The 20,487-nt window shown below is 52.7% G+C and overlaps 1 protein-coding gene across 1 annotated transcript in view; it reads right to left on the reverse strand.

Annotated features, from left to right (window-relative positions):
* The window catches only part of FCGBP (Fc gamma binding protein), a 41,391-nt gene extending 23,346 nt beyond the window's left edge, over positions 1-18,045 (reverse strand). The window contains exons 1-6 of the mRNA XM_086689759.1: positions 17,868-18,045; positions 15,345-16,592; positions 12,659-13,005; positions 8,188-8,758; positions 5,496-6,100; positions 2,769-3,336 (exon numbers count right to left, since the gene is read on the reverse strand). Coding sequence (XP_086545885.1) covers positions 2,769-3,336; positions 5,496-6,100; positions 8,188-8,758; positions 12,659-13,005; positions 15,345-16,592; positions 17,868-17,922 — 3,394 coding nt within the window. The 5' untranslated portion in view covers positions 17,923-18,045. The remainder of the gene's footprint in view (positions 1-2,768; positions 3,337-5,495; positions 6,101-8,187; positions 8,759-12,658; positions 13,006-15,344; positions 16,593-17,867) is intronic.
* Positions 18,046-20,487: the final 2,442 nt, after the last annotated feature.

Here is a 20,487-nt window from a genome sequence, read left to right on the forward strand (position 1 = left end):
GATCGCGACCTGGCTGAAGTCGGACGCTTAACCGACTGCGCCACCCAGGCGCCCCAGTGGCATGTTTCTTAAAAAGTGCTATCTGTTGCAGATGTTTACTGAAGTATTTATGGGAAAATTCATATGTCTAGAATTTGCTTTAAAATATTTCAGCAAGTGGTGCCTGGCTGGCTCAGTTGGTAGAGCATAGGACTCTTGGTCTCAGTGTTTTAAGTTTGAACTCCACACTGAGTGTAGAGATTGCTTAAAAATAAAATCTTAGAATTTTTTTTAAATCTTCCAATCCATGAACATGTGATGTCTTTCCATTTATTAAAAAATAAAATCTAGGGGCGCCTGGGTGGCGCAGTCGGTTAAGCGTCCGGCTTCAGCCAGGTCACGATCTCGCGGTCCGTGAGTTCGAGCCCCGCGTCAGGCTCTGGGCTGATGGCTCGGAGCCTGGAGCCTGTTTCCGATTCTGTGTCTCCCTCTCTCTCTGCCCCTCCCCCGTTCATGCTCTGTCTCTCTCTGTCCCAAAAATAAAAAAATAAAAAATAAAAAATAAAATAAAATAAAATCTTAGAATTTTTAAAATACAAAAATAAAAATAAATAAGATATTTCAGCAAAATAAAAAAATAAAGGGAACTATTGGGTGGAAAGCTGAATCCATCTCACTAAGAGATGCCTTTCCAATACATTGTTTTTTATGTTGAATATTTTTATGTTTTAATATATTTATATAGACATTAATATATTAGTGTTTTATATGTTTTATTAGTTGTGTACTAATGATATTTGCAATGATAACTCATTCTATCTTTTTTTTTAACACTTAGAGTCTGATGGTCTTAAGAATTTCTAAAAATAATGAAATGTCGTTTACATGTATATATGTTTGTGGCAGAGAAGTATGATGGGGATTGGGACAGACTGATGACAGCCACCCCTTCTTCTTGGCTTGGCCATGGTGCTGGTTTTGACCAATGGGATAACAGCAAATGTGACGCCAAGCAGAGGCCTGAAGTGTGCTTGCCTACTGGGGCTTGTCCACTCTCGCTGTTCTTTGGAACACTGAGACCACTGTGTGAAGAAGTCTGTGCTAGCTGGCTGGAAGATAAAAAACCAAGTGGAGCAGGGGTAAGCTGTCCTAGATGAGGTCCCCCAAACCAACCAGCCTAACAACTGCCAGCTGTGTAAAATCAGGCCATTGTAGACCCTCCAGCCCCCATAGAACTGTCAGTAGGACTGCAGTGATAAACTATGCTGGCCCAGATTAGGAGAATAGCCCAGCCCACAGACTCATGAGAAATAATAAATATTTGTTGTAATCCACTTTTAGCTTTGGGGATGTTTGTTACACAGCAAAAACTAACCCATGCAATGATTTAAAAAGAGACTTTCTGGAGCACCTGGGTGGCTCAGTCAGTTAAGCATCTGACTTTGGCTCAGGTCATGATCTCACGGTTTGTGGGTTCAGGTCCCACATCAGGCTCTGTGCTGACAGCTCAGAGCCTGGAGCCTGCTTTGGATTCTGGGTCTCCCTCTCTCTGCCCTTCCCCTGCTCTCACTCTTTCTCTCTCTCTCTCCCTCAAAAGTAACATTAAAAAAAATAAATAAAAAGAGACTTTCTGGGGCACCTGAGTGGCTCAGTTGGTTAAGCATCCAACTCTTGATTTCGGCTTAGGTTAGGATCTCATGGTTCATGAGATTGAGCCCCATGTCAGACTCTATGCTGACAGCCCTAAGCCTGCTTGGGACTCTCTCTCTCTCTCTTTCTCTACCCACCCCCCACTCATGCACATGCACACACTCTCTCTCAAAATTAATAAGACTTTTTTTTTTTTTTTAAAGAGACTTCCATGTATATAAGTATATTACATTAGGTATATTCTGCTGGAACTAAAAACCATTAGATGGTCACTTTGGGAGAGCAAGAATTTTTTTTCCTGTTTTCTCCCCCATTATATCTTCAGTACCTGGAATATAGTAGGTGTTCAACAAATATTTGTTGAATGAATGAATGAATGAATGAATGAATATAAGTTGAAGGAGAAAAAGAAAGGATGTAACATTCATGTATTTATCATGTGTATTTCTTTTTTTTTTTTTTTTTTTAATTTTTTTTTTTTTTTCAACGTTTATTTATTTTTGGGACAGAGAGAGACAGAGCATGAACGGATGAGGGGCAGAGAGAGAGGGAGACACAGAATCGGAAACAGGCTCCAGGCTCTGAGCCATCAGCCCAGAGCCCGACGCGGGGCTCGAACTCACGGACCGTGAGATCGTGACCTGGTTGAAGTCGGACACTTAACCGACTGCGCCACCCAGGCGCCCCTTATCATGTGTATTTCAACAGATGATGTGATGTGTACCATCCAGGCAGATATTGTAAATGAGTGAAGTAGGCCAGATGGTGACCAAGAAAAACTGGAGAGGGGACCAGAACCAGGCTTCTTCTAAAGGCAGCATTGCTACTCATCTCTGAATGACAGCTGCCATATGGGAATTAGATGCAGGGCTACCAGATATTTTTGGTCATCTTACAAATATTTACTGCAACTGTGCCTTTCTAGCTGTACGTGATCCTGGGCATGTAACTAACTCTTTCTAAGCCTCTATTTCCTCATCTGTTAAATGCGTATCACCACAGTCCCCACCTCATGATACTTTTGTCAGAGCTACGTGAATTAATGATACTTATAGATCATCCTATCTATAGGTATCCTAGAGACCCCCCAATACTCTTTACAAGGCTGAACCCCCCCAGTTGTCACTCCTGGTACTCACGGCAAAGTTCCTCACTCCTCCAGGGGTGCACGGTGGCCCCGGCAGCCTGGCATGCAGCAGCATAGGTGGCCAGTGCATCACACAATGGCCCAGACTGGCCTGGCAGCAGGCAGCGGTCATAGACGCAGTCACGCACAGTGCCCTGTGGATCCAGCTTGCTGTGGCACTCCCGGAAGGGCCCCTCAGGGTCGGCAAGGATCCCACACTCCTTCTTGCTCTGCAGCTGCTGGGCCACTAGGGAGTCCAGCTTGGGACAGTCACCCGGCTCGGTTGCCCCACAGCCTGGCCTCGTCTCCTCCTGCCAGCTGTTCCCGAAGGCCAGCGCGTTGGCAGCTTGGCCTCCACCGCGCAGGGCCAGATCATCACCTGGGTTCCCGTTGAAGTTCCCGCAGAGTCCGCAAAGGGCCCCGGCATAGCTGCCGGGAACCTTGGCAATCACACGGTTGTTCCAGTTGTAGGTGACAGTCAGGCCAAAGTCTGTGCGCACAACGGCATCTTGGCCCTGGCGGAACACCTGCACCTGGCCATCTGCGGCCTGGAAGGGCAAGTACTGAAGGACGCCATCCACCTGGGTGGAGATGAAGGAGGTCCACGGGGTCAGGGTATTCATGGTTCTGTGTCCCACCCTTCACTTCACTTCACTTGGCTCCAAATGCTCTCAACTCCTTGCTGTTCTCTTGAGCACGTTCTGCTTCGTTCCACCTCAGGGCCCTTGCACTTGCTATCCCTCTGGTCTGGCACACCATCTACCTCTCTTCAACCTTCAACTATCGGCTCAAATCCAAATCCCTAACCCACGGCCTTCAAGAGCCTACAGGATCTGTCTCCTCATTACCTCCCTGATCTTCCTGCCTCCTACTCCCTCCCTCCGTCCCGCTCAGTATGTTCCAGGCACACTGGCTTTCTTGCTATTCCTCCGCTTGTCTCAATTTGGTCCAACTTCAGGGTCTTTTCGCTTGGCCGAGAACATCACTGACCACTTCTCTCCTGGCTGCATGTCCTGCAGCCTTCAGGACGGCGCAAATCCAAGCCCCTTCCCTACAAGGTCTCGTTTAACCTTGGCTCTGTCCACCTTTGTACCCACATCACCTACCACATTGCGCACTCAGCCTCCTTGCTGTCTCCCTGAACACATCAAGTGCGCTGTCACCTCATGGCCTTCGCACTTGCCTCCTCCTAGATACCCCCCCAGTACTCTTTCCTTGGCCAACGCTACTTCATCTGTTAGGTGTTAGCTTTGATCCAAATCCCTTACGGTGGCTTAAAAGGCCCCAGGTGACCTGAGCCTCACTACTCTCCAATCTCTTCTCCAGTACTGCCCCGTTCCCCACGCCTGTGACGGCAGCCACGAAGCCATTTTGATCTCCTGAAGTCAGCAAGCTCAGCCCAGCTTCAGGGCTTTTGCTGTACCTTCTCCTTGTGACAGTCCTACCCTCTTGCCCGTCCCCATTCTCCGCCTGGTTGCCTCCCCATCACCCTTTATGTCTCGGCTTAAAACAGAACCCCTCTCCCACCAGGCCCTGCTTGTTCCCACTTTTCTGACTTCATCTCCTACTACCCTCTCTGCCCTGTCTCTCCAGCCTCACTCTCCGGTACAGGCACACTGGCTCCACACTGTTCTCCTGAGTCTCCAAAATCTGTCCAGCCTCAACCTTTGCACCTGCTGCTCCCTCCTCCTCGGAACCACCACTCTTCACTCTTCCTTGTCCTTCAGGTTTTGTTTTAAATCAAGACCTCTATTGCAGCTGTCCCCTACATCATCCCCCTGCCCCCATTCCAGCCCCACGGACCTCCAGGCTGTTCCTCTACCCCTCATGTTTGTTCCTGCCTCAGGGCCTTTGCACTCACTGTTCCTTCTACCTGGAGTACTCTTTCATCTACTTCTGTCCCTATCTGTTCCATCCCTTTCCTCAAGAGCAGCAGTAGGATGTAGTGGTTAAGAGTATGGTCTCTGGAGCCAAACAGCCTGGTTACAAATTGTGGCTCTGTGACTTATTAGCTGTGTGACCTCGGATAGATGACTTAACCTTTCCGTGCCTCAGTTTTCTCATCTAGCTATTTACAGAGTTGTTGTAGAGATTCAATGAGTTACTATATGTCAAGCATTTAACACCTAGGGGTAATGTCATATATTGGCTATTATTATTCCAGACTCAGAGAGGTGGGAACATAAATAGCAATCATTTGTTTATCCAGAAGTTTCTCTATGCCAAACACTCGGCTTTATGAGCAAAACTTCCTTTAATGCAAGGTTGTTCTGAGGACTATGACTTAAGGCCTGTAAAGGGTTTAGGGGTGGTGCCTGCCACATGGAAATTTCTTTCAGTTTTCCATCCATTTCCAATTCATCCTCCTCTCCAGGGCGCAGGCCACTGTCTAAAACTGTTCAATGATTATTTACTAGAGTTGTGAATCTTACAACCCCACCTCTCGACTTTTATCTTCTTTTTTTTTTTTTTTTTAAGAGAAAATCACTGGTTCTTGACTTCTGCTGCGTGGTGGACACGCTGACAGAAGACAAAACTAAGACAAAACCTGGAGACAGTCATTTGGAGACACAGTCACACAGCCAAGGAGAGGCAGCACCGCCTGGCTCGGGGGCCCAGGACTTAACCACTGGCCACACGATCTTTTAACAGATCCCCAGCCCTACCGGGGGTTCAGAGCCCCACTCCTGAAGGGGGATCTCCTGCCCACCTCCCAACCACCCCGACCCGCGTCGCTCACCAGCACTTTCCCCGGGTACTCCCGGCGCACCGCCACCTTCACTCCGTGGGCCTCCACGCGCACGGCACGCGTGTAGCTCACGGTCTGGCTGCCCCGGTGCTCGTTTTCCACCAGCACCCGGAAGGCGGGCAGCCCCGCGGCCTGGCTGCACGAGCCGGCCAGCAGGTAGGTGCAGGTGCCCATGAAGTCGAAGCGCCGGCCGTCGAAGCTCACGTAGTGCGGGTCCCCGGACGCCTGGCAGCTCCCGAAGCGGTCGGGGTAGCAACCCAGGAGGCCGTCCTGGACGCGGCAGCGCTCGCCCGCCGGGCAGCCCTGTGTGTCGCTGCAGCGCACCTGCTGGGTGGCGCCGTCGCAAGCGCAGCGCCGCCGGCACAGCTCGTCGGCCCATATCTGCTGGCCCGGGGCGAGCGGGCGGCCCTGGAAGATGCAGCCGCATGAGGAGGCCGCTACGCAGCCGCCACCGCTGGCCACGAAGCCCGGGAGGCACACGCAGCCCTCCACGCACGGGCGCCCGGAGCAGTTGGACGGCGTCGCCTCGGAGTTGCAGGTGGCCGGGCAGGCGGGGCCGCACCGCTCATAGCGGCTGTTGGGGGGACAGGACAGGGCTGCGGGGAGACGGAGACGGGGGGGAGGATGCGTCAGGCCAGCGCAAGGGTGTTGCATTGATGCATTGGCGGCTCCCTTTCCTGGCGGGGCGCCCCGCCCAAAGCGCTCTACGGGACTTCCCTCCCCACATTCTGCTCCTTCCCCAGAGCGCCGCATGGCACTTCCATCCCTCCAGGTGCTGGGACCCCAAACCTCAGAGACACAGTTGACTCCTTTCCCTCTTCATTCACCGACAACCAATCTGTCAGGAAGTCCTGTGAGCTCCATATTCAAAAATCTATCTAGAATCTGCCCCCTTCTCTCACCACCCCCCACCCTGGTCCAGTCCCTTCCAAGCAACCTTCTGCCTGGTCTCCCCCGGCCCCCGTGCTACCCCCACAGGCTGCTCCTCACAGACAGCCAGAGGGACCCTGTGAATGCCTGTGACATCCCTCTCCTGCTCAGAGCCCCCTTGTGGTGCCATCTCAGGGGGAAGGCTAGAGTCCTCCTGGTGGCCAATGAAGCTCCCCGTCACCCGCGCCCATCACCTCCCTCCTCATCTCCTCTCCCTCTCCCTTTGGCTCACTCTGTCCCAGCCACAGAGGCTTCCTCACAGGTCTTCACGCTCCCACCTCAGGGCCTTTGCACTGGCTGGCTGTTTCTGATGCCTGTATTGTCCTTTCCTCCGAAGGCAGTGCAGCATGTGGTTAAGAGAAAGCTGCTGGAGCCCGGATAGCCTAGGTTCAAATCCCAGTCTTCCCTTCCTAAGCTGTGTGATTGTGGGCCAATGACTCCATTCGCTCCCTGCCTCAGTTCCCCCGTCAGTAAAATGAGATGATACTAGCACTGACCTCACAGGGTGGTGAGGGGTAAATAAGTTAACCTATGCAGAGACACCCCACAGCATCATTGTTACTCAGCTCACTCTATTGCCCTTTGCTGCTCTCAGCAATGATGTCACCTGTTCAGAAAGGCCTTCCCTGAGCACCCTCGTCGTGAGCCTCCCATTTCCTCTTCCTACACGAATGCCATTTCTTTTGCTCTTTGAAGACGTTCCATAGTTTACTGCTTACTGTCTGTCTCCCCCACTGGAATATGAACTCTGAGAGCAGGGATCTGATCTGCTCCAATCCCAGAGCACAAAGGACAGGGTCTGGTCCACAGGAGATGCCCGCTCGTTCAGAAATGAATGCATGGGTAAAAGGACTCACCGGTTCCTCCTCTGCACCAGGCATTGGGGAGCTCGGGAGGGCGGGCGTTTACTGGGCAATGAGGACATATAGGAGTGACCAAGATAAACCCCACATGGCCACAGTGTCTCCCCCAGACTTGCTCCTCCTCCGGAGTCTCTGTCTCAAGCCCTAGGCCTGGGTCTGGGCACCTCCCCTTCCCTGCACAGTAGACTTTCTGTCTCCAGAAAAATTCCTTGGGAGCCTCTCAAGGGCAGGGATGGGTGTGTGCTGGCCCCCACTGTGCCTATCGCCAGTGGAGGGATGGGGCCACAGAGGGGCTCAGGGAATGCCCGTTGAGTAAATGAGTGAGTGAATGAATGATTAAGTGGATGGACGCCCGGACTTTACCCAGAGGGCATCGGGGAGCCTCGAAAGGAATGCAAACGAAGAGATGTTCACATTTCTGCTTCGGGACTCTGAGGACTACGTCTCATGCCGGCTTCTGCACATGCCCCTCTCTCATTCCCAAACCCACTTCCTGCTCCCCCTTTATCTGCCTAGTTGAGTTCCTCCCACAGGCTTCCGATCGGGCATCCCTTCCTCTGGGAAATCCTCCTTGACCCTGCCAGGCTGAGTTGAGAAGCTTTCCTGGTCTCCCGTGCCCACCCTGGAATTCCCCCGTGCTGGCCCTGGCCACTCTGCCTGTGCCTCCCCGAGCCCAGCAGGGACCGCTTGGGACTGTCACCGGCTAGTGATGTGTCTGCCCCAACCTCGGGCTCACCGCGGGCACCGTGTGGCCATCTCGGCCATCCCTGTGTTCCTGGCATGGTCCGGCTTCAGGCTGAACCACACGAAGTGCTCAGACATTGAACAGATGCAAAGAGACCCGTGCCTTCCCACCACGTGCTCCCAGTCCACCCCGGGGCATCACTCACGACAGTTGGCTGGTGACCTCCAGTCGCCGACAGAGATGCCGTGCTCCAGACAGGCCTGGGCGTAGGCGCTGAGGCTACGGCACAGGCTGGACCGGTCCCCGTTGAGCACACACAGGTCATACACACACTCCTCCAGGAAGGGCCGGGGCGGCAGTGCGCTGTGGCAGGCAGCAAAGGGGCCGTCGGCCTGGGTCAGCATGCCGCAGAGCCGGTTGCCCTCGTAGTGCTGGGCCTGGCCCGGGGTGCACGAGGGACAGTTGTTTTGGCAGCCGTCGTCACACAGGTAGTCCCCGTCGTCCAGCTTCCAGCTGTTGGCGAACTCCACGGCGTCCGGCGCCAGCTCCGAGTCGGGCGTGAGGAAGTCATCGGTGGGGTCGCTGTTGTAGTTGCCACACAGTCCGCACACCTGGTCTTGGAAGCGCTCTGGCAGGCTCAGGGCCAGCTGGCAGTCCCAGTCGTAGGTGACCACCAGCCCGAAGTCCAGCTCCACCACGGCCCGCGTCCCACTCTGGTAGACGCGCAGGCGACCCTCGGCCAGGGATACGGGCAGGCGCGAGCGCTGGTTGTCGATCTGTGGGGGGAGGAGTGGGTGGTCAGACCCCGTGTGGTCCGGCCCTCGCCCCTTCCACCCTCTCTCTCGCTTCCCCTAGTCCAGCTGGGATTCCTTCCTCCTGCTGCTTAGAACGGTGCCTGGTAGGATCGCAAGTGCTCAGGACGTGAAGGCACTGCTGCATTAAATGACCATTCACTGGGCGCTCCCTCTATGCCTGGTCCTGGCCGGGAGATCACCGAGACAACCCAGAGCCTGCTCTCGTGGGGCTCCCAGTCCAATGAGGGAGACAGAACTGTCACGAGATCAGAGCAACAGATCAGGGTGATCAGGACTGGGATGGTGGACGCACAGGAGGCTGTGGGAGTCTAGAAGAAGAGCCAGACCCAATCTTGCAGGTCAGGGGAGGCAGGGACAGCTGAGCTGAGCTGAGCTGAGCTGAGCTGAGCTGAGCTGGGCTGAGCTGAGCTGAGCTGAGCTGTAAAGGATCAGTGAGGGAGAGCCACGGAGACTAGGGGAAGGGGATTCCTTCGCAAATATCCTAAGCGGAGAGAGAGTCTGGCCAGGAGATGAGGAGTGTGTTTCTCGGTCCCTTGGGCCCAGTTTCCTCTTTCTGCGTGTTTCTTCTTAATTCCTTCTTCCCATATGCTTGTCTTAGTCAGGAGGATGGGGTATGAAAAAAAAAAAAAAAAAAAGGAATAAGAGGCAGAGGGAGACTGCAGGAGAAAGGTCCAAAGGTAAGATAGATCTTCATTTGGTCAGTGGGTCAGCAAGGCCTCCATGAGCCCTTCTGTGTGTCTGCGTCCATGGGCAGTGCTGTGGACGCAGCCGTGACTGAGACACTTACAAGCTCTCAGCCCAGGGAACCTAGTCACCTCCGTTTTTCAATGATACAAGTAATATTTGTTCATTACAGAAAACTTACAAAATACTCATGAGCAAAAATCGGGAGAGGGAAATCACTCATATTGCTGTGGACACACACGTGTGTGCGTGCATGCACACACAGGTGCATTTATAAATCCTGCCTGCCAGGGTTTTTTTCTACCTTTTAATTTATGTAATTTTTTTCCTTTTAAATAATGAGGCCATGTTGAAGTCCCCATTTTATGAAGCCCTCATTTCTCCTAGCAATGTTTTGGGGACATCCTATCATGATTCTTTTCTTAAAAAAAAAAACCCTTTTTTTTTAGTTTGTTTGTTTATTTATTTATTTATTTATTTATTTATTTAGAGCACAAGTAGGGAAGGGGCAGAGAGAGGGAAAGAGAGGATTGCAAGCAGGCTCTGCACGGTCATTGTGATAACACATTGTGAGTCCGATGTGGGGTTTGATCCTATGAACTGCGAGATCATGACCTGAGCCGAGATCAAGTTGGACGCTTAACTGACTAAGCCACCCAGGTGTCCCTAATGTTTATTTTTTAATTTGTTATTTTGGGAGAGAGAGAGATAGTGTGGGCAGGGGAGGGGCAGAGAGAGAAGAAGAGAGAGAATCCCAAGCAGGCTCCATGATCAGCACGGAGCCTGACTCGGGGCTTGATCTCAAGATCGAGAGATCATAACCTGAACTGAAATCCAGAGTCAGATGCTTCACCGACTGAGCCACGCCGGGGCTCCTATCATGATTCTATCAGGAGCTCTAAACCTCTGTCAAGTCACTGACCTCTGTAAGGATCTGACCAATGGAATAGGCCCTCTCTCTCTCTGAAAAACTGCCCAGCATGTGCACAATTCCTTACGTAAATTTAGGAATTTGAACTCCCTCTGCACTTGTGCTCAATCCCTCTAGATCTGGAGCACACCTACTTGAATCCGCTTACTTATTCATCTCACAGAATCACCGGCACACTCGCAAAACAAGGGAGGTACCAGACTATTCAGTGCTGTGCTGTTTGCCATCATGAAAAAAGCATCCATCCGCGGGGGATTGAGTTGAATGAATGAGGAGGCATCCACCCAATGGAGAACCGTGCAGATGTAAAAGAGATAGAGAGAGACAGCGCAGAGGCTCCCTTTATGCTGATATGGAAACAGCTCTAAAAGGCACCACTCAGTGCACAGCAAAGTGCAGAACAGAGCAGATGGTACAGTGCTCTTTGCTAAGAAAGGGAAAAGGTAAGAACATATTGTTTACATTGCTTGCATTGTCATAAAGGAACCCTAGGTGAACCCTCAGGAAATCAGTAAAACTAGCTACCTGTGGGGAGCAGGGGCAAAGCAGATGAAGATGGGAATGAAAGCCAGACCTAGGGGCACCTGGGTGCCTCAGTCGGTTAAGCATCTGATGACTCGATTTCAGCTCAGGTCATGATCTCATAGTTCATGCGTTTCAGCGCCATGTGGGGCTCTGCTCTGACAGCTTGGAGCCTGCTTGGGATTCTCTCTCTCTCTCTCTCTCTCTCTCTCTCAAAAATAAATAAATAAACATAGAAAGAAAGGAAGGAAGGGAGGGAGGGAGGGAGGAAGAAGGAAGGAAGGAAGGAAGGAAGGAAGGAAGGAAGGAAGGAAGGAAGGAAGGAAGGGAGGGAGGAAGGGAGGGAGGGAGGGAGGGAGGGAGCCGGGGCACCTGGATGGTTCAGTCAGTTAAGCATCTGACTTCAGCTCAGGTCATGATCTCTCAGTCCGTGAGTTTGAGCCCGGCCTCAGGCTCTGCTTCAGATTCTGTCTCCTTCTCTCTGTCCCTCCCCCACTCACACTCTGTCTCTTTCTCTCTCAAAAAGTAAATAAACATTAAAAAATTAAAAAAAAAAAGCCAGACCTTTCGCAACAAGCCCTGTTTGTTCTGAGCTACACGAATGCTTTACCTATTAACAAAAAATTAATCGCAGCATCATGGAAGAAACTCACAAATATTGTGCAGAGCAAAAGAGGTTTTACACAAAAGTCTTCTTACCTGTGTGATTCCATTCATGTGAATTTCTTAAACACACACACGCAAGTTCTTGAACAGGCAAAACTAATCCATGGTGGGGGGAAAAAATCAGAACTGTGGTTGCCTCTGGGGGTGGGTTGGAATTGTTTGCAAAGGGGAATGAGAGAATGTTCCAGAATGATGAAAATATTCTGTTTGTTAATGGAGGTGTGCATTGCACATTTGTCAAAACTCCGTGACTTGAGATTTATGGATTTTATTACGTGCATATTTGGTATCAAAAGTGAACACAACAGTGTAAAAATATTGTATAAGGCAGAATGGTGAAGAGGCTAAGCATAGTGACTCAGAAGCCAGACTGCATCTGAGCCCTTGGGAAGTCTGTCATCTCCCTGGACCTCAGTTTCCTTGTCTAGAAGTGTTAATAATAATAATAATGTGGGGGGCGTCTCGGTGGCTCCAGTCGGTTGAGCGTCTGACTCTTGATTTTGGCTCAGGCCGTGATCCCAGGATGGTGGGGTAGAGCCCTGTGGTCCGGCTCGGCGCGGGGCATGGAGCCTGTTTGGGATTCTTTCTCTCCCTCTCCCTCTCTCTCTCTGCCCCTCCCCTGCTCATGCTCATGAGTGCTGTCTCTCTCATTCTCTCTCTCTCTCAAAAAAAAATGCCTACCCCCACAGATCGCTGTGAGCACTCAATGCATTCATACATGAAAATCACTAAGAAACAAATCCAGGATATAATAGGTGCTCACTAAATTTAGTGTTAGTCGCTTAAGAAATTCCCCATTGTTGGACATTTTGTAGCCTTTTTTTTATCCTGTTGCTATTACAAGCGACATTGGCATAGACTTTTTTTTTTCTAAACCATATTTCTGAGTATCCTTTAATTTTCTACAAGTAGAATTTCTGGACAAAGGGGATTTAACACTCGGCCACAGATTTTCAAACTCCCCACCTCCCCGTCTCCACACCCTCTGCCCCAGCCTTTGCCTCCTCCTTCTGACTGGAGGCTCACAGGTATTCAATCTGAAGCTTCTGGGTACTCACTCGGACGAAGCCAACCTCCCCGCGGACTACCGACACTGAGTGGCTGTAGGCGCGCACGGTGACCAGGCCCACATAAGAGACGCGGCGGCTGCCTCGGTGCTCGTTCTTGGCTTCCACGCTGAAAGCGGGCAGGCTCTGGTCCTCGCTGCACAGCTCCACCATGGTGTACAGGCATGTGCCCATCATGTCGTAGCGACGGCCGTCGAAGGTGGTGTAGTGCGGGTCACCCTGGGCGCGGCAGGTGGCCGTGGGGACCGCCACACACTGGGCCTGCCCGTCCACCACCTGGCACTGCTGCTGAGGAGTGCACTGCACATCTTGGCAGGAGGGCTCCTGGGGCAGCACGGCTGGGGGCGGGGGGCAGCAGAGAAAGAGTCAGGAGTATCCTAGCAGGTGGGAACCGTGGAGCTCTCCTGCTGCGGGGAGTTTGGGCAGTGGGCCCACGACTACCCATTTTAGAAGTGAGGAAACTGAGGTCTGGAATCTTACAGGGAGAGAGGCGCCCAGGGATGACCCAACCCCATGTATTCTGATCCCCTGGTTTGACACAGCTCAGCCCAGAGGAACTGGAAGGTAGTGGAGAAGGATCATCATGGAAAGGTTAATTGGTGGGTTTTCTGTCCCCATTTCCCCCTCCCGTGCATCCCCACTCAGGTCAGAAGGCTAAGGCATCTTTATTTTTTTAATTAAAAAATTGTTTTTAATGTTTATTTTTGAGAGAAAGAGACGGAGACAGAGTGTGAGCGGGGGAGGGGCAGAGAGAACAGGAGACAGAATCCAAAGCAGGCTCCAGGCTCTGAGCTGTCGGCACAGAGCCTGACACAGGGCTCGAACTCACAAACTATGAGATCATGACCTGAGCGGAAGTCGGACGCTTAACCGATTGAGCCGTCCAGGTGCCCCCTAAAGAGTTGTGTTTTTTATGGGGCGCCTGGGTGGCGCAGTCGGTTAAGCGTCCGACTTCAGCCAGGTCACGATCTCGCAGTCCGTGAGTTCGAGCCCCGCGTCGGGCTCTGGGCTGATGGCTCAGAGCCTGGAGCCTGTTTCCGATTCTGTGTCTCCCTCTCTCTCTGCCCCTCGCCCGTTCATGCTCTGTCTCTCTCTGTCCCAAAAATAAATAAACGTTGGAAAAAAAAAAAAATTAAAAAAAAAAAAAAGAGTTGTGTTTTTTTTTTTTGTTTGTTTTGTTTTTGGTTTTTTTTGTTTTAAAGGAAGACAGACTGTTCATCACAACAGAAATGACTAGGGATGTGGCTGCCCATGTTAGAATCCTGGTTCCACCAATGATATGTGCGGACACTGGTTGAGTAATTTTAAACTCTCTGTGCCTCAGTCTCCTCATTTGTAACAAGGGAGTGATAACAGCACGTTCTTCACGGGGATGTTTGGGAAGGAGGGTGTTGCCAGGCTCAAATAAGCTACAACATAAGTAGGGGTTGGCCCCGGCGTTAACTGAGTGTTCCTTGTTATGATTAATCACCCACCCCTTCCCCATTTCTACTATTCAAGCCCAAAGTGACTCTTTAAAGTTGAGGGACTTCCATGCCCAGGGTCCGAGGGGGCATTTTTGCCAGTGCAGGGAATCCTAATGTCCAGGGTCCTAGCTTGAGGCAGGGGGTCCACACAGGAAGAAATAGCTCTTCCCTGCCTCCCTGTCTTCAAACGTTCTTGTTTTCTGTCCGCTCATAATAACTTACTAGATACCCCCTAAGAACTGTACAAATGTTAACTTATAACCCCCTCACTACAGTCCTGTGACAGTTATTACCCCTGTTTTACAGACGTGGAAACTGAGGCCCACAGAGGTGAGGTCACACGCCCAAGGTCACACAAGCAGAAGTGGGATTTGAACCTGGGAAGTCTGAGTTTAGCATGTGTGACCTCAGACACCACACTGTACTGTCTGGGGGCCGTTCCTCCATGCGCTGAGCCTAAGGTTACACGTAGGGCCGGGTCCTAAAGATTAACTATGTTAATACATGCAAGGCACCTAGAATGGTCTCTGGTATATTGAGAGGTAACTCCCCCCAACACGGTAGCCATTGTTATTATTATACTTCCAGACCTCTTGAGCTGGGGTATAAACATTCCTATAGGAAGTGGGGGAGGGGTAGTTAGCAATTGGTATAGTTGCTAACTTATCAAAATATTTCTGGGGTGCCTGGGTGGCTCAGACGGTTAAGTACCGGGCTTCTGATTTCAGCCTCAGGTCATGATCTCAGGGTTCGTGAATTCGAGCCCGGCATCGGGCTCTGTGCTGACAGTGCGGACCCTGCTTGGGATTCTCTGTCTCCCTCTCTCTCTGCCCCTCCCCTTCTTGCTCTCTATCTCCCCCCCCCCACACAGATCCCTCCCTCCAGGCACCTTGGCTCTTCCCTAGGACCCTATCTCTAAGCCCCCCGACACCATGGTGGCTTCTAAGACACTGCTGCAGTGGTCTGGCCGGCACCAGCATCTCTTCTGACTGGTTGGGACCTTGGATCTTACTGGTCACTAAATATTTAGCAGTTCCTGGTAGGAGAGGGAGGAGCTGGGAAGCCTTAGGGAAGGGAAGGATGGCAGAGGATGGAGGTGAGGTGGGGACAGCCCAGCGGAGCCAGGAATCCACAGGGGAGCAGGTGGGTGGGAAAAGGGAGGAGGTGAGAGAGCCCGCAAAGGGGCCCCAGGCTCATTTCCCATCACTTACTTCGACCGCAGACACCTGCTGTCCCGTAGCTGATGGCGTGGGCCAGCCCGAAGGTGAGCAGCCCAAAGTCGGTAGTGGCCTCAATCACGTGGGTCCTGTCAGTCGTGCCGAGGTCCACTTCGGCGAATGAGAACTCACTGCCTGGCACAGCTGTCCACGAGAGATCGGCTCCCAGCCTGTGCCCCTCCATGGTCAGCTCGTTAACAGCCTTCGTCCGGGCCACCACCACTGCCACGCCCTTAGTGCCTGGCATGCTCTTCACCACGTAGGCAGGGCAGTAGGCCGCCATGTCTGGGATCAAAGCCAGGTGGGGGTCATAGGTGACTCCATCCCTCACGGCACCTGTGCCAAACTGCAGGACCTGGATGCCCACATCTGCGGACAGGTAGAGGGGCAGGGATGGCCGGACCTCAAACTCGGCCACGTCACCTGCCTGGAGCCCGCGGGAGCCGGTGGTGCCCCCCTGCTGGTAGGTCAGCCTCGTGGTCTGGCTGGCCACGACGTAGACCAGATCGTAGCGGCTCTGGGAGGACAGGGTGGGCACCACGTAGCGGGTGCCCCAGGCGGACGTGGGCAGCAGCTGCTCCACCACGTGGTTGCAGTTGGTGTGTCTCTGGGCACAGCTGTGGCCGGAGAACACAGCCACGGGGCTCCTGGCCGTGATCTTTGAGCCCGACAATTCAGCTGTGCCCTGCACCTGGGCCACCTGGTAGGGCTTCAGAGTCAGGCTCAGGACACTTCCCGCTGCGTAGAACTTGCTCTGGAATGTCACTGCCCCCTCCAGCTGAACGCTGACTGAGGCTCCCGCTGCCCCAGCCACCACAGCGAACTCCTTAACATGCTTGGAGGAGACGCTGGGAGGCGTGACCACAAAATACTCGGTGCCCAGAGCCCGGACGGGCCACAGCCGCGTCAGCTCTGCCGTGTTGGGCTTAGTGTTTACGGCCTGTGCGGAGATTGCGCGGTCCGAGCGGATCACCACCGCGCTTTGGAAGGTGTTACTGCCGACCATCTCAGCTTTGGTGCTGATGTTGACCGTGACCGACCGGCCGGGCTTCACCGTGACCTTCTGGGAGGTGCCGTCTGCCTGACTGAGAACGGAGACTGAGGCAGGGCTGTCCGACAGACTGGAGAGGAGGAGTTGGAGATAGGCGCGGCTGTACCCGGGCACGTAGTTCTGTAGGAAGGCTGCGAGGAATTCCACCTCCCTGGGGTCCTGGGGGTCCACTGACGCCCCCTGGGTCAACCCTGAGGGGGAGAGAATGAGTTATGGGTCTGCTTATCCAATCCTCCCCAGCGGACAAGTAACCGTTTGCACTGTGCCTAGATACCATACTGAAATAGTGACTGGAGCATTCCACACCGCCACCCCCCCCCCCGCCACCCCCCCCCCCCGGGCCTTCTCTCTTTCCTTTCTCCTTATTCACCTACCAGCCTTTCTGGCTTTGGTTTCCTAAAAGCCTGAACACTTTCAAAGGGGATCTCAAACTCCAAGGCTGATGAGGCCAGGCGAACAATGTGAATGTGGGAAACAATCTGGCTGGTGAGTGTGCAAACCAAAGCATTCATATACCAAGGAAAGCGCGGCGTTGCTACTGGTTTCAGCCTGTTATTATGATGGTTTATGGGCTTTTCTTTTCTTTTCTTTTCTTTTCTTTTTATGCCAGATCTTACCATTTTTTCAAGAGAAGCTGGCTCTTTGAATTTCCATGAAAAATTTTCAAATTGGTTTAAGTACTGTGGGGCTCAAACTGCCTGGATTCAGGTGCCTGTTTGATTTCTGTCTTAATAAAACTTGGGGGTGAGTAAAGGGGATAAAGGGAAGAAGATTATGGAAGTGAGGACAGTGTGTCTCCTAGAAATAGAGAGGAGTGGGTGCTTTCCAACACCCCTAACTAGGAAGAGATTCTCCAGGGCTGGGAAGAGAAGGGAGAGCAGGGAGAAAGAGGGGGAGGAGATCTACAGAGTCTTGGAGAGAGTATAGGGGTTATAGAAGGACTGTCTGTCAAATAAGGAGAGCTGGAAGGATGTCCCAATGTTCCACGGGGCCAGAGAATCAGGGATAATGAAGGCTTCAAAAGTAACTTAGGCAGATGCTGACTGATTCCCATCTTTTCCCCAGTACCCTGGCTTTACCTGAGACTCTAGGTCCTGGGCATAACCCTGGGGAATCGGGCACTAAGCCCTCCAAGAATGACTTTAGTAAAAATTACCATCAACTCCGCAGAATGAGGCTCAGAGTCAAAACGTTGGTTGAGTTACAGAAAACAGAGAAAGTGGTAGTTCTCACATACTTAAATTTGGGGACCGCGTTTTTTCTTTGCTTCCTTCTGGGACAGAGAGACAATGGGCAAATTCCACATTTCTCTGTAGAACCCACGGGACCTCTCTCCATCTTGGCTAGCCTGGGGTGGCATTGGGAGATAGGCTCATGGAGGGCGTACGGATGGAGGGTGCTGACCCCGGCAGGCAGCGTGCCCCAGACCAGAACAAGGACATCGATGGGATCTCTGCCCGACTTACCCCACAGGAGGGTTGCTCCGGTCCAGAGCGTCCACCAGCTCAGCAGGGACCCCATGTCTGCAGTGAGGAAAGAGAGGGGGTCATAGGAGGCTAGTCTGGCCCCACTGGCTGGACACTGTTCTGGAGAGGACAGAAGGGCCCAGTTTCAGGACAGGGGCTACCTGGGCACCAGGAAGGCTGAGGCAGGTTGGATCCAAGGGCCAGTGTGTGTATATATAGGGGACTCAGATGTTCAGTGGATCTGGTTGGGGGTGGGGAGAGGGCAGAACAGGGCAAGGATGGGGAGTTGGGTGTCCAGTGGTCTGGGGTTGGGGTGAGGAAGCCTGGAGCCAGGGGCCAGAGTAGGGGACCTGATGTCCCACTTCTAAAGGGGACCCCAGCCTATCTCACCTGCAGGTCCCTGGAGCTGTGGGGCTAGCCCCTGGGCTGGGCTATATAGCAGAGTTTCTTGCCTCCTTGGGCCACACCCTGGGCCATCTGCCAGGAAGATGGTGTCAACTTCCTGGAGGAGGCTGGTGATCCCAGAGCCAGGTGGAATGGGGACCCTGAAGGCCTGGAAAGGGTGGAGGGCCAGCTCGGACACCTGGGTCCTGAGAGGGGTGTGAGAACAGCTGGTGGCTGTGGCCTGGGAACCGGCTGGAAACTTCAGAACTGGAAGGGTGGTGTCCCTGAGGGAAACAGCTGGGGAGCAGGGTGCTGAAGGCCTGGGTCTCCGGGGAAGGGGGGTGGGGAGTAGGGGCGGAAGGTGGTATTTGATCTTGTTTGCTGGGCCGATGGTTGGATTTCTTCCTTTCCCTCCTGCCAGGAACAAGAGCAAAGGACCTACATCCGGGTTCTGGCTGCTCCCTAGTCCCGCAAGCTGATTCCTGGGCCCCAGCCATCCACATCCTGCATCCAGGCAGTGCTTCAAGGGATGGGGACAGGTGTCTGGGGTGGGCAGGAATTTGGGCACCTGACCCAGGCTGGTGGGTACCTCCACCCCCAGGTCATCAGGGCCTCCTAGGTACATTGTCTGCAAAATGGGAACATCAAAACTAGCCTCACTGGGCTTATCTCCCAGACAGCACTCTGTACACTCTCGAGGACTGTAGGGTGGGAGGCAGGTTCTTCTGGTGGGGTTCCCCCTGGGAAGAGTGGGGTGGGAACTGGGGAGCTGGGAGCTGTGTGTGAAGAAGGATGGAGGTCTCTGTTTCCTGGTTCCACGCAGACACTGGGTTCTACTTCCTGGAGAATTATTTGTTTTCTGGGAGGTCATTTTGCCCTGAGAAGGGACTGGCTGAACAGGCTTTGGGGAACTCTATGCTCCCCATCACCCCAGGATCTACCTGGGATGGGAAATGGGGGCCTACGTTGCACATGGGGAGCAGAAGAAGGGGCTGCTGAGAGGTGGTGTGGGCTTTCTGAGATGGGGTCTGTTCCTCCGGAGGAGCTGGCCATGCCCGGGTCTTGCTCCCCTCCTCCCAACATCAAGACTCATTGTTTGCTGGGGAGTCTCCCCTGGAAACAGCAGCTGCAAGGCCTGGGAGCCCTCTCGGACAACACCCCAGCAGCTGCTGCCCCCAGGACTCCTCCTCTCTTATCACCAAAGCCTGGGCCTTGGGTGGCCAGGGTGGGTGAGGGCTCTGGCATTCCCCACGAAGGGCAGGTTCCCAGAGGGAGAGATAAAGGCTTGGAGTTGAACGGCACCCAAAGTCAACCAGGAAAATGAAGTGAGTAAACAGGGGACTGGATGAGAGCCAGGGATGTCAAGAAACAGGTGGGGGGCGGGGGGCTCATGGGAGTAGGAGCTTTGAGGGGAGCAGTGCCTGGGTCCCTGTGGGGTCTGGGGGTGGGCGAGGGAGCAGAGAATTAGGGTGAGCCTTGGGGGTGACTGATGAGGGAAACAAAGACAAGAAAAATTCAGCCTGCAGCCCATTGATAGGTGTCAGAGACCCCCAGCGTATAACGGTCCCCCAGACGTTTATGGCTGCCTTAATGTCTCCGTTTTTACACTTCCCTGAAAACTAAAAGCAACCTTATTTTGACAATAGCTAAATCTTTAGGGTCCTGTGAGACCCTGCTTTCAGCATCCAGAAATTCCTTGGAGACCCATGTTATCTATACCTCCTCTCCCTCCACAAACTTGAAAGTATATAATTAGTCACTCCTCACAACCCCAGTGCAGCTCTTTCTGCCCACGGGTCCTGTCCCCGTGCTTTAATGAAATCACCTTTTTGCACCAAAGATGTCTTCAAGAAGTCTTTTTTGCCGCTGGCTCGCAAACCCCACTTCAAATTTCATCAGTGACCATGCCTCCCAATCTCCTCTAAGCCTTGAGGTCTCCCCTAGTTTGACCCCAGAGAGGAGGCTTTGTCCCCTCAAGATCCATTGCTGCCCTTCATAGTCAGAGTCCCTTAGAAATGGGGTGGTAGTGGGGAACCTCACGATTTAATATTTTGGATTTGACACCTACTGGGACCTTCTTCTCACTTCTTTCAGGACCCAAGGGGTGTGTGTGTGTGTGTGTGTGTGTGTGTGGGTGTGTGTGTGTGGGTGGGTGTGTGTGGTACAACACAAACTGTGGTTTACTCCGTATCACGTCTATTCTCAGAATCCCCTTATCTATTCTTGGAAAACCCCT

The sequence above is a fragment of the Puma concolor genome, chromosome E2 (assembly GCF_028749965.1).
Source record: "Puma concolor isolate L17-30 chromosome E2, mPumCon1.1.hap2, whole genome shotgun sequence".
NCBI classification, from domain to species: Eukaryota; Metazoa; Chordata; class Mammalia; order Carnivora; family Felidae; genus Puma; species Puma concolor.